The following is a 13520-nucleotide window of genomic DNA, read 5'->3' as shown; positions in this document are numbered from 1 at the left end:
CGGAGGGATGAGAGCACGTGTGTGGCGCCGGATGAGTTCCTTTCTTGATGAAAGGAGGGTAAAATTGTCCAAATGAAGGAGCTGAGGCGGTGATGAGTTTGTATTTGCAAGGCGGGTCGCTAAATCTGCCTAGCTTTGATAGGTCAGCAGATCCCGTGGGACCCACTCAATACGTACTGGCTGCGGGATGCGTGCCGCGAGCCGGTGGATGTCCTGACATATCGTTGGACAGCGGCTAACACGTCGTAGCAACCGAACAACTTGAAGGGCATCAGTGCGGTTGACAACGCGGGCCACAGGGAGCATAGTTATGTCGGCCACGGAGCAGAGTGCTTCTTGAACTGCAGCGAGCTCAGCACAAAAGGACGAAGGGGGTTCTGTAAGCTGAAACCAAGAGGTTTGATTCAGGGCAGGTCTGCATGGGCAGTAGATAGCTGTTATTGCTTTGCAGTCTTGTATGCTTGCGTCTACGTAGACAATTGATCCTTCAAGCAGGCAAGCATCTTGTTCCTCAAATTTCTGGCGAAGCAACGATGCCTAATGAGGAGATGTAGGCCGGCGATTATCTGTTGGCTTGTTGTCGCTGAGGTGTACAAACTTCCATGGGGGAAGAACTGGCGTTGGCGGCTGAAGAATGGAATGTGACGTTGCATAAGTCCTCAGTGCATGCGTGGAGTGCGATTGACTTGCCTTAAGGCTGCGCGCATCGCGACGCTGCTGCACCAGCTCATCAATGGTATTGAGCTGCGCAATCCGTTGGAAAGCTATGACCGGTGTGATGCGTGGAAGGCACGTAATGGTCCTCATAGCCTCTCGGTTCACGGCATCAAGGCGATCCCATTGGGCCCTTGTAAGATGTTGAAACTGGGCTTAATAAACAATACGTGGCTGCAGAACTGCCCTCACCAATAGCTGTGCAACGAAAGAGCCTACGCCACCAGGTTTAGGGGAAATTCTTCTAATCAAACCCAAAGTCTGAATAGCTTGCCCTTTTGCCTGAGAAAGCCATGCAGTCGCTGATCCTGATTGGTGAATCATTAAGCCAAGGATTTTTACACTCGGAGTTTCCTGTAGTGGGGTGCCTGATAGACAAAGACGGATTGGAATTGCAGCAAGTTTACGGCGTCCCCAGCGGTTAGCGACTGACGTGTATGTTGTTCTAAGCACGGATAGCTGAAGTCCGATGGAAGATGCGTAATTACAGGTAACATCCAAGGCAGATTGAAGAGCAGCCTCCTGAGTACGGAGATCTTGGTGAGTACTCCACAACGTGATGTCGTCAGCGTACTGGAGAAAGTTTATGTCACGGATGTCATGTAAGCGCCAAGCCAGCGGGATGGGAGCAATATTAAATAACGTCGGCGACAATACTGATCCCTGGGGCACGCCGCAGAGAGGAACAAATGATCCGACCGCTTCGCCGCTGAGGCGTATTGCAAATTTTCTGCTTTCCAAAAATGATTGGACAAAAGTACGCACGCTCAGGGGGAGGTGAAGCATGTCAATGGAGTTCAGAATGGCTGCATGATTGATGTTGTCATATGCCTTTTCAACGTCCATTGCGAAAACAGTACGCAACCTGCGGCAGCGGGTATATGACAAAACAGCAGATGCTAAGAGAGCCAACCCGTCCTCTGTACCAATATATGGACTAAAGCCGATTTGTGCCGGGTGATAAAAACAGTGCTGCTATAGCCATCATGACAATCGTGTGACTAGCATTTTCACCACCAGCTTGCACAGCGTAGGAGTTAAGGAGATAGGTCGCAAGTTGGCAAGGTCCGTCGGAGGCTTTCCTGGTTTCGGGAAGGAATCACGACAGCGGATTTCCAGCTCTCGGGCACTACGCCATCCAACCACATTTTGTTTATAGTGTCAAGTAGTTGAGGGAGTGCAGCGCTACTCAGGTTCTTGAACACCTCGTACTGAATATTGTCCAGGCCGGGCGCTGTTTTCTGTTTCGCATCATCTATTGCAGCCAGCAACTCAGGCATAGAGAATGGACACGCAATTCCATCTACGTCGACACCAGACGGCATTTGATATATAGATGCGTTGGGATGCCTGCCAAATTTAAACTAGCGGATGAAGAGGGCACATCATCGTATTTTGGGAAAAACTTTCGCGCTGCTTCTTTGGCGAAATCATCTGGCGACAAGTTAGCCGCGAAGCATGCGGTTGCCGCTGCGTCAGTCGAACGGCGACCGCGTTCCATTGTACAGAATGTTCGCCAGAGAGAAGCATTCGAGGATTTTGCAGAAAATTGTTCGCACGACGCATGCCACTGCCGCCGAGAGAGGTCGCGTTCATATTTGCGTGCGTTAGCTGTAAGATAGTGCAATCGCGTAAGTGCCTGCGACGAAGTAGGGTTTCGCGTAGCAGCCAGCTAGGCTTGACGGCGTGCCGCCCACAAGTTAACAAGGCCGAGGTCTATTGCCGGTCGACCAACATCAGTCCAGGTGGTAGTTGTAGCACTGTTGAGCGCTGTTATGCGCTCAGCAAGGATTGGCGAATAATCTGAGGAGAGATTGTTCATACAGGAGCGAAAACTGGCCCAGTTGATGACAGAACATTTGTAGCGTAAAGGTCGTAAATGCGAGGTGTGAAGACCGATGATGATAGGGTGATGATCACTTCCCCAGCAGTCTGGTTCCATGTGCCAGGAGAGAGTACCCGGACCCGACCACCACGTCAAGTCTGAAGCATAGGAGCACTGCGAGTTTGACGCACTGACCGTGTTGCTGTCCCAGGATGGTTGAGAAGCAGAAATTGGGCATCCGTGAAGGCGTCCCGCACACGCCTACCACGAGGGCTTGAAGTGGGGTACCCCCAATCCTGGTGAGGGGCGTTAAAGTCGCCTCCGACCAAAAACGGACGCCCGGGATACTGCCGACGGACACTTGTTAGCCAGCCAAGATTAATACGGCAGGAAGCACCACCGGCTGGTCTAACGTAAAATGAAACGACCACAACGGTTCCCTTCTTAAGTTTCGCAGCCACTGCCACTGCCTCTTGATACGACGTGCACCAGTTTTCGAGAGCATGGTGTACATGCGGAAAACGTGAGTCCACATACACCGCCGCCTTTGCGAACCGATTGGATGTCTGCAATGAAGTTATACTGTCTGGTATTGGTCAATTCTTAGTTATTCGACGAGGAGCCTGTTGTGTTGCCTTTTGTTTTGTCGGACAGCTTGGAGATGTTATCTAGTGGTCGTCGGATTTTCAAAGGCCGCATCGATAAGGCACTTTCCCTTCCGATGTACTTTCACCGGCAGCAGTGAAGGGGCAGGATTTGTGCATATGTCCAGTACGGAAGCAGTTATAGCAATATAACCACTCGGTTTATATGGCCGATGCCGTAAAATACAGCCATAATAGTACAGACGGGCTGGTAGTGTCAGACGGCCTTGCAAGGTGACTATGCAAGAGCACCCTTTTCCCATGCGTCGGGCCTGAATGACAAGGTTCGTGAGACAGTACAGCTCACGCTAGAGTGCAGTTTGATCCTCAGTGATATAGACGTTGTAGACGACGCAGCGCTGAAAGTCAGAGCCTTAAACTAAATACACTTGTAGTGACACTGAGATTTCGCTTGCCAGTGAAATACTGGTGAGCGTTTGCAGCCGTTCTACAGAAGTAAGAGTCGGAAGCCACACTGCAATGGTGTTGGACTTTGTCCTGGCTGTGAAGCCCCTATAATATTTGGTCCCGAGGCACGCATCCAAGTTACCTTGTAAAATCTTGTTCGGTATATCCGTGAGGCTTTTATTGGCCAGTGGTTTAATGGTCACTTTGTAAGAAGACGATGCGGATGTAGGCTCCACCGAGTTCTCGATCGTAAGACAAGTGCACTTACCTTGGGAGCCATCACTTGCTGAAGATGGAATCGGTTGGCTGTCGTTTGAGGGACGCTTGTGAGTTGCGCGAGGGCACTTTTGCACGGGTAAAGGTGCCGATAAGTCTATTGGAATAACCGGTTCATCATGCCGTGCGGTTTGAGGCCCATCCGGTTTTGTAGAGTTGATGGCCATGTGCCCTGGTGGCAGATCACTCACGAGCAGTCCGGCATTTCTGGAAGGCAGGAGGGGTGCATCTGCCGATGAACCGGGAGCACAAAGCTGGACCTGGCGCCGCGGGTCAGGTGTCGACTGCGTGGCAGGTGCTGCCATTAGAGACGCCGGCAGAGCTACCTCCGCCAGCGTGGCAGCGGAGACTATAAGCCTAGCGTCAGTGCCCAGTTCAGCTGCACTCATGCATGATCCCAGGAGGCCTCAGACAGTGAACTAAAGCGGCTGTTTGGGCTTGTTGGTCAGTGAACATGGTAAAAGCATGCAGCGCGAAAAAAACAAGGACGAACAGAAGTGGACAGGACAGGGCGCTGACTACCAACACATTTATTCAGAAAGATGAGCAAGCTGTCTCACAATTTAAAGAAGGTTGCAAAAAGAAACAACGTAAACCTTGTCTTCTCAGCCCCGTGCAAATTGTCACGAGTGTGTACACTGCTGACAAAGCAAAAGAAAAAGGTTTGTCCTATTAGACATGTAGAACCACTCACACATTGGGCTACATGTGTCATTTACGAGATTCCCTTGAAGTGTGGACGCGCGTATATTGGGCAAACCGGCAGGTGTCACAACGAGAGATTGTTTGAACACCGCCGGAGGGTCCGTAACAAAAGCGGCGGGCACCTGGACGACCATTGCAAGTCTTGCAGAGGGTGCGAACCATGCTACACGCGCACCGTTGTCAGAGCACGGGCGCGGACAGAAATTGAAAGGGTCATCATTGAGGCAAGGATGATAGCCAAAGCTGGAGACAAGTGCGTCAGCACGCCTTCAATTTTACTTAAAGACAAGGAGTCCAATTTTCTAGGCCCACTATAAACACGTCTTTTTTTGATCACGTCTGCTTTTAATTCTTGTTCTAGAGAACTTTCAACTTTTTTGACTCAGTTTGCCTGTGAACGGTTGACTCAGCTTTTGCGTTGCGTTTTGTATTGTTTTGTTATGCTTTTGGCCCCGACCCTGCTTTTAGCTTCGACTTTTACTTAGTGTTCGGTGACTATATTGTTATTTTCGTTTTCGTTTTGCCTCGTGCTGCATTGGCGGCAAAGGTCGCTGACTGATCATTTTCCATGCGTGCACCTTACGGTTCGTCGTGGTCCTCTCGGTTTTATCGGTTCTTGGCTGACTTCGCGTTACCTAGATATGTATCACTTTGATATTGTGTACTTCGTTTTGTTTTTGTATTAGATAGTTGAACGCGTTTGCTATTTTCTTGGTCACGTGGGTGTTGGACTGCGTTATATAAGCTGCTCATCTTTCTGAATAAATGTGCTGGTAGTCAGCGCCCTGTCCTGTCCACTTCTGTTCGTCCTTGTTTTTTTCGCGCTGCATTCTTTTACCATGCTCAGACAGTTGGAGGACGTCCGGAGCTTTTTCGGAAGGCGAGGATGCAGTTCTCGTCAAGTAGGCCACGTATTTAAGTGGATGGCGAGGTTTTTCTGAAGAGCAATGTGCAGCTACTTAAGGAGGTACACACTTCTTCCGCGCCTCGATTTACAAGCGCCGGACAGCAGAGGAACTCCAAGTGCCGCTTAAAGTGCTAGTTAACCTTTGAAGGAGCCTGTTAAGGCTTGTCAGATGATCGCCACGGTCGATGAAAAACTATGATGGCACGATGGTCGGTGATCGTACAAGGCAGCACTTGTGTTTCGCACGCTCGCCCGGCGAAACATTCCCGGTTGTGCCAGTCAACTTCGAACTACTTAACGGAAATCGTTTATTAGGGACAGGAGACCAGGTACAAGGCAGTTCAGATAAATTGCTGATGGCCTAGCTCGGTTAGGCCAGGATACATCTTTCGCAAGCGCGGAGATTTCTGCATCAGAAGAGTGCTTTCACTAGATGCGCCTTTTTTGAGGGTTATAACTTGAGCAGTAGTGGCGGAGTGGTAGCGTCTCCGCCTCAAATGCCAAAGGCCCTGGTTCGATTCGTAACCTCGGCACAGGATTTCTTTTTTTATTCAGTGAGTGAGTGGGCGGGGGGTTTCAGTGGCTCCCATAGAGGCCGCCACCGAATACGTTGGTTAGCGGTTAAGCGCAGGCTCTGCTAAGGCGTTTTTACTCTACGGCGTAACGCGCGCGCGCGCGATGCACGGCGACGTCACATCGGCCAAAGCGGGACCCTCTATGCTCCCACTGCGCTTGACCGCCAGCGCGTTCGGCGGCTTCGGCGCACTCTGACCGCACAGGCGGGGAGACTTGGAGCATGTCTCTATTTCGCTCCGTGTGCGCCTGCCGCCGCCGGCCCGACCAGACTGATTAGGCTCCGCGGCGAGGTGCGCGTTGTGACGCATTCAATAGATTCGGCAGTTGGGCGGAGCTGTTCTTTTCGATCTCTCGGCTAATATAATTCATTCACAGTACACATCTGAAGGTACATGAAAGCGGGCGAGAGAGCCCGATCCAGTGGGCCCGATGGACCCAACGGAAGCCGTTGAAGCGTCGTGCGTCGGCTTTAGTTTCATGCCGCCAACTCCAAATGCAAGCGCCCTTGAGCACCCATCCGTTTATTGTGGAAAAAAATAAATAACGTTGCCCTTGCAACAGTGGGAGACCTCGATGCAGCCGACTGCACCGTGCAAGGGCGCCGTTCCAGGAATCACAATCAGTTGACCCCAAAGCCCCGGCCAGCCTCCGATGGGCGCAACGCGCCGACCTTGTCCTGGCCCCTCGCGACTCACCGCACTGTCGTTATGATATTTATTTGCAACAGCTGCTCACGGCGGAAGGGGGAAACGGCCCGCCGGTGCCTAACCTAACCGTGCTCCCTAAAAAAGCATCGCACGCTCTATGGGGCAGAGGTCACTGAAATGCAGGCCGGAGTTTTTTCAAAAACTTCGTCGTCGGGTTCGGGAACGGGATCCATCGTAACGCCGGCAAGACGCCGCTGCAAACGTACATGAAGCGACGGTAGCGAGCCCGATAGATGCCTTCAACGTGCGGCGGTGGTAGCTTTAATTTCGGCAGCTGCAAGACCACACCGCTAGCCGCAAGAAACCATGGAGTCTGCGTATACGTCACGTTCTACGTCACTTCGTCCTATGACGCCATAAGAGTTCGCCGGACGTCATAAAAGTTCTCGAGTTTGAATCAGAGCGGCGGGAAAAAAATTTTCAACTTCGAATTAAAATTTCTTTGAAATAAATGCATCTTTCGCTCCCAAACAAGCGGCAGCACAGCAACGAAATGCCGAACTATCAGATTTTGCTAGCAAAAAAAAATTGATAGAGTTCTCACTGTCTCTTTAAGCCAGCTTCGAACGCGTCGACCAAGCGAGAAGTTTGGAAGGGCGGACGTGTTGAGGAAGCATTCCTAATCCTAGGCAAGGGCTGAAATGGCGAACGAAAAAGAAAAAAAATGCTCTAAGGAGTTGGCCGCGGAGGAGAGAAGAAGAGGGCGCGGAAGAAGAATATCTATCCCTCTTGTTAGGCATTTGCCGATTTTCTAGGCGACAGATCTCCTAAAGGACGGCACATTCACGTTGATAGCTCTCTCTACATAGTACGGGCACTGGCGCAAGCGGCCAAGGAACGGGGCAAATTTTTTTGAAAAGGGGCATGGAGGTGTGGGAAGCAGAATCGACGGCCGATGAAAAAATGAAAAGTTGGCGTGCCCTCACGAGAAGAACGCAAGCGGCGGTGGTACGTGAAAGGAAAGAGCGTGGTAGCAAAAGGAACGAACTGAGGGGGAAGAAGGAGCGAAAGAAAAAAGCTGAAAGGTATATTCATCAGACTATAATAAGAAAGGCGAATAAGTAAATGCGCACTCAAGGTGCTAGGTGCCCGTTGATAATTTTCTCTACACTGCACTGGTGCTCATGCATGCTCTCGTGGACAGTGATCCGCTTGGCAAATATAGGCCACAGCACAGTTTAAAGGTTACGCAGTAATCTGCGTACACGAGCAGGCCACTGGACTCGCACTGTGGTCGTATTGCGCGCGGTTTCCTTGCATGCTATTTGGCACCAGATAATACATGGGCCTCATTGATGGGTTGCGCGATTTTTTTCACGTGTTAAGAAAAAATACGAATTCAGGAGATTGTAGGGTGTCTCTTTTTGGAAGGAAGTCTTGCGGTGAATCCGAACATGACTGCCGGTTCGCTGCTCGTCGGGACGACAGCGATCCAATGTTCGTATCACTTTGCTGCGTAGAGCTTGTTGGGGGACGCGAAAAACCTTGTATCTGGCGAGTGAAAATGTGCTGCGAATAAAAAGAACGGTTAAGGAATGCGACCCACGCCAGGGCAGCTTCGCCGCGTCTGTGCGGCGCGGCAGGGCGCGGGTATCCCAGAAGGTCTTCCCTTCGCGCCGCTCGTGAATCGCGGCTCGAGTTGCTTCTGCTCGGCGGCATCACTGGGAAAGCTGATCGAAAAAAAAACATGCACTCCTAGTAACGATGGTCGTATCTATCTATTCTGAGGCGCCGGAAATGGGTGCATGCGGCAACATTGCTCTGAGCTCCATAGGAATCCATCAGCAGGGTCCACGTTCACCGCCGTTCGTTACAGAAGAAGACTACAGGTAATTGAACAGACGACAGTTTTCTTCTGTCTCTCAAGCCACTGACACCCTCGATGCTTGGCCGAATGCTCTTCTCCAGGCCTTCCGTTGCCTCTTATTCTTTTCTGCCTCCTTCGTATTGGGCAGGGCTCCGGGCTGCTTGAGCACTTGCTGGTTGCTGCGCCCAGCTCCCCATTCTGCTGGTCCCGTTCTAGAACGGCTGCGGGATCAAGTGTACCTCTCGCAGCCTCTCCGAAGCCCACTCACGGCACCCGCTTTCCCCTGTCGCACACTTAGTAAGGCGTGCTTTCCCGACGCCCTTAGAGCGTGTGGGGCCAGCGGTCTCGGGCACAAAAGAGATGACCTCGACACAGCGTGGCAAGCTCAGCCGGAGACCAGCTACCAAGTAGCAGGGGCGTTGGCCGTTTGGTGCCCAGCTTTCAAAGGTTTCCAGCCAGAGAATTGGTCGGAGTCAAAGGTTCACAAACAAGACAAACTTTGCACAGAAACGAGACTATACAGAGGTGTACACAATCACACGTACTAACGCATACAAAGTGATCGAAATACAATGCAACACATGCAAGGTAACAAGAGAGAGATTACAACACAAGAGACTTCGCACTTAAAGTGCATTAACACAAGAGAGAGACAAAGAAACAAAACACAATTTGTTCACCGGGCACTGCGACAGTCTGACGGCCGGAGGAACCAAACGCAGCTGTCCCGAAGATCGGCGCAGGCTGTCTCGCTGGTACGTGGCTGGCAGACAATTGTGTTGCTCCCGGGAGTCGAGCTGGCGGTCTTTTCCAAGCTTAACCGGCGGCTCGGCTGACCCACAGCCCGCAAAGTACTTCGTATTATAGACGTGAGCCGCATCTGTTTGTTCCTAGCGCTAAACCGGGCGCGCACATGCACCTATAGTGTTCCTTGTACAATTTCTCCCCTTGTCCCGGGCCGGTTTCGCATCCCTGTTGGTTCGTCCGTTCTCGGCAGGGAGGAAGGAAAGAACAATGTAGAGGTCATGACGTCACCTTTTGCGAAGCCGCCTCGCAACCGGAAGTTGGCTTGCCCCTCCTCCTCGGTTGTTTTGAAAGACTTGAAACACCGGGTGGACACACGTTCTTCCTTAGGCCCAGGAACCTTGCTTCGTTCGTCGTAGCAGCGATGTAACGGGTGCACATAGCGCATTGCTCTTCGAGTGTGTCCACCCGGTGTTTCAAGTCTTTTCGGGTTTCCGGGCTGCTCTGAAGGTCATTGGAAGGGGATGATGAAGGTTCTAAGAAGCGGATATTGGAGGCATGTTCGCCTGTTGATGGACTGGCTACAACTTGTGTGCTTCAGTTGGAAGGGTACGGGACCTGCTGGCTTCAGGCTACTGATGGACTACAAGAGGCTGGCTGAGGCAAGCACCGAATTCCTTTGGAACAAAACTAGGCTGAGCCTACCTACAGCACCCAAAAAGCAGGTTGGTGTGGTTCCTGTTGTTGCTCTAGGAGGGCTGTGATCACACCCGAAGTAGAAAAGGTTCCGAGTAGGGGTCCGAAGTTTTGCCTTGAAGTGCCGCTCAAGAAGCACGAGCTTCTCGCTTCGGCCCACAAGATAGCAGAGAAGGTGCAGGGTGAAGAGAAAGGACGCTGTTTACTGGAAGGCATTGACTCTGTGCGGAATGGTTACGAAGAAAAAAAGGGCGGCACTTCCCAGTTGAGGAGAGTAGCTGGTTGCCTTAATGACTCTGGACTTGCTTTAATGCTGGCTGATAAGGAAGGCGGCTTTGTGGTCTTGCCTGAGAAGCTATTTGGTGAAAAGGCCTCTTCAGCTTTAAAGACTAACTTCCGTCCTTCGACTCAAAAGCCAAACGAAGCCAAGGCCAAGGCGGTAGCCCTTCTTGAGGACTTAAAACTTGAACGCCTGAAGAATGAAGTTGACAAGAACAAGGTCCATGTTCTCACGGTATTCTTCAGTGCAAAGAGCCACAAACCGGAGTGTCCTTTTCGAGCCATCGTGACGGAAAGAGGTACTTGGCAAGTAATTGTCAGCAGGTATCTGCAACGACACCTGAAGAGCCTGACCTCTGAAGATCCGTACAGGATCAGCAGCTCTGATAGCTTGGTGAAAATGTTGAGTGAGAGCTCGTCAAGTATCAACTCAGGTTTCTCAATAGACATTGAAGAACTATTCTATTCAGTGCCCCACGACAAGTTGTTCCTGGCGGTCGCAAATGCATCGAACGTTCGGGAGTGGTATCCTTCCAGAATACTTGCGGCATTTCAATCGATTGTTTTCTTGAATTGTTAAAACTCTATCTTTCTTCTACCATTGTATATTTTAAGGACAAGTTTTATGTACAACGGAGAGGTATCTGTATAGGTTCGAGCGTGGCGCCTATTTTAACTGAGATATTTTTAGCTCAAATTGACACTGCACTTTCGTGCGTTCTCACTGATGACCGGATCACGCATGTGGTCAGATACGTTGATGATTTCCTAATTCATTTGAATATTAACCCTGACGACAGTCTACAAATGATTGTGAATGAAATTTTGGCGACCTTCAAATCCGTAGCCACTAATCTGAATTTTACTTTTGAGCTCCCGGAAAGCTCCTGTTTACAGTTTTTTCATACAGAGGGCCATTTATGCTGGGCCTATTTACCAAGATCTAAGAAGGCTCTTCTACCTTATGATTCGTGCCACTCAAAGCTCGTAAAAAGGGGAATCGTAACCTCATGTTTAAGATCCTCGCTTGTCAAGTCATGTCCACACATGGTGAAATGTAGTTTTACCAGTCAGGTAGACCGGCTTTACTCTGCTGGTTTTCCTCCTGCTCTTCTGAAAGCTGTTGCGTCATCTTTGCTGAAAATCCTATGGTTGAAACAAAACCAACAAGAACTCACTGAAATCGAGAGGAGGAAGTTTGAAGTCCTTCCTTATGTGCACAAGACTTCGCACGGTTTGAAGAAGGTGGGAGGGAAATTTGGTGTCAACGTGTTCTTTTCCGCCCCATGTAAACTGTCTCGTTTATGCCGATTAACTAACAATAACCTGCAAAAGAAAGTAGGGTGCGGAGTCAACCACAGACCTAAGTTTGTAGCCTGTAAGATGAGAATTATCTGCGAGATCCCATTCAGCTGTGGTTCCGTTTATGTAGGGAAGACGGGGCGCTGCATTAATAAAAGCCTTCAGGAGCACAATAACTCCGAGCCAACATGGTGGGCAGCATTTAGCAAGGCACTGCCAGTCTTGTAAGATGAATGACAAGATGAAAAAAGTGTTTTGTACGCCGATTTTCAAGCAAACGAAGATTATAGGCTGCGCGAAGGACCGGAAGGCACGCGAGATTTTTGAAGCCTGGAAAATTGCTAGATACGGTGCGGAAAAATGTGTTAGTGAAGCATCAATTCACCTGTATCAGAAGGAACTTGACTTTTTGGGTTGATAAGATTGTGTACTTTTGCTTTGGGCGTTAAGTTTGGTTGCGCATGCGTTGCTCTTGAAGGAAGCTTATGTTTTTCGTCCAATAAATCAGTTGTTAGTCTACGCTCGTCCTTTCTGCATCTTTTCTTTGTTCTGTCTCCTGCGTAGTTTTATGTCTTCAGAATGTCTTACCAACAAGCCTCTCATCACACACTTCTAGAACGTTTATCATACCTCGTATAATGCCCTGATTTGCTCGTGCTAGAAATTGACTGGTTAATGATTGATAGGGGGAGTGTTTGAGAAGGCAAGGTAGTAAAAACTGGATAGGAATTGTTTATCGAAAATTTTTATGGTGGTTTAGGTTTATGGGGGTTTAACCTCCCGAAGTGACTCAGGCTATGAACGCCGCAATGAAGGGCTCTGGAAATTTCAACCACCTGGAGTTCTTTAACGTGCAGTGACATGGCGCAGTACTCGGGCCTCTGGAATTTCGCCTCTTGAAATTCGACCACCGCGGCCGGGATCTAACCCGCGTCTTTCGATTCCACAGCCGAACGCCGTAACCACTGAGCGGCCGCGGCGGCCAAAAATTTTCTTGATGCTTACTCAGTTCAAGGGTTGTAGAATTATATTCTGAATAAATCGCCAGGCTGATTCCATTGTAAGTTTTTTTTCAGATCAATTGATCATCTGTCTCTCTTGAAATTGTTTAGGTTCTGCATTCAAATCTGCTATTTCTTTACATGCTGCTATTACATTACAGATATATTGTTTTCTTCATATGTTGGCATGCGCGCTTTGCATCTTCTAGCGAATGCTTGAAAAACACCCGTTCATTCTTTTTCAGCTAGCATGGCACGACTGTGATCATCGCAAAGTGAACAAGTGAGGGAAGCCTCACGACTCTTGACATTTCGACAAGACATTTCTTCATCTGGGCAAAGACAAGTCCCCTTGTCTAAACGCTGGCAAGCACCCTGAGTGTACCCCCTCCCTCGTTCACTTTATGTTGTCAAGAAACCCATGTACCTGTCATCTCTCTACCATGACTTATAGTGTTCGCGCATGAATTTATCTATGCGCAGATGTGTAACCTGGTATTATTAATGATTAGTCTTTCTTTGTAGAGTTCATGTTCTGAAGCTGTGTTGTAGCTACAAGTGATGCCACACTGGACACCTGTCACGAACTCATGTCACCCATCAGAGGTCTTTAACACTGTCGCTCAGCACATGGACAATTTTGCTTTTTGTCCCAATGAAATGTGAATACTACAGCTCATGCTAAGCAGTTGAATTCTCTAGCCTCTGTGCCACCACAGCCAGTGAAGAAGCATTTGGCTTTCTCTAACAGTCATGTGCAGCATTTTGACCAATTAATGTGAACTAACGAAGCGCGTTGTTAGGAGTGGGGCTTCTGTCCCGTAGCAGGCCACCGGTGTTGGGGGATTGCGCTTCTATCCCACCGCTGCCACCAGTTGTTAGATGCGGGCCCCTCGATCGCCTGTGCCGTCTCTCGCCAAGGTCGGTGT

General features: G+C 49.8%; 1 protein-coding gene across 1 annotated transcript in view; it reads left to right on the top strand.

Moving 5' to 3' along the window:
- Nucleotides 1-13039, top strand: part of LOC144102045 (uncharacterized) — an 87276-nt gene extending 74237 nt beyond the window's left edge. The window contains exon 3 of the mRNA XM_077635315.1: nucleotides 12837-13039. Coding sequence (XP_077491441.1) covers nucleotides 12837-12856 — 20 coding nt within the window. The 3' untranslated portion in view covers nucleotides 12857-13039. The remainder of the gene's footprint in view (nucleotides 1-12836) is intronic.
- Nucleotides 13040-13520: the final 481 nt, after the last annotated feature.

Source organism: Amblyomma americanum, chromosome 1 (genome assembly GCF_052857255.1).
Source record: "Amblyomma americanum isolate KBUSLIRL-KWMA chromosome 1, ASM5285725v1, whole genome shotgun sequence".
NCBI lineage: Eukaryota > Metazoa > Arthropoda > Arachnida > Ixodida > Ixodidae > Amblyomma > Amblyomma americanum.
Note: the sequence above shows the minus strand (reverse complement) of the source record. Positions and strands in the feature narration are given on the sequence as shown.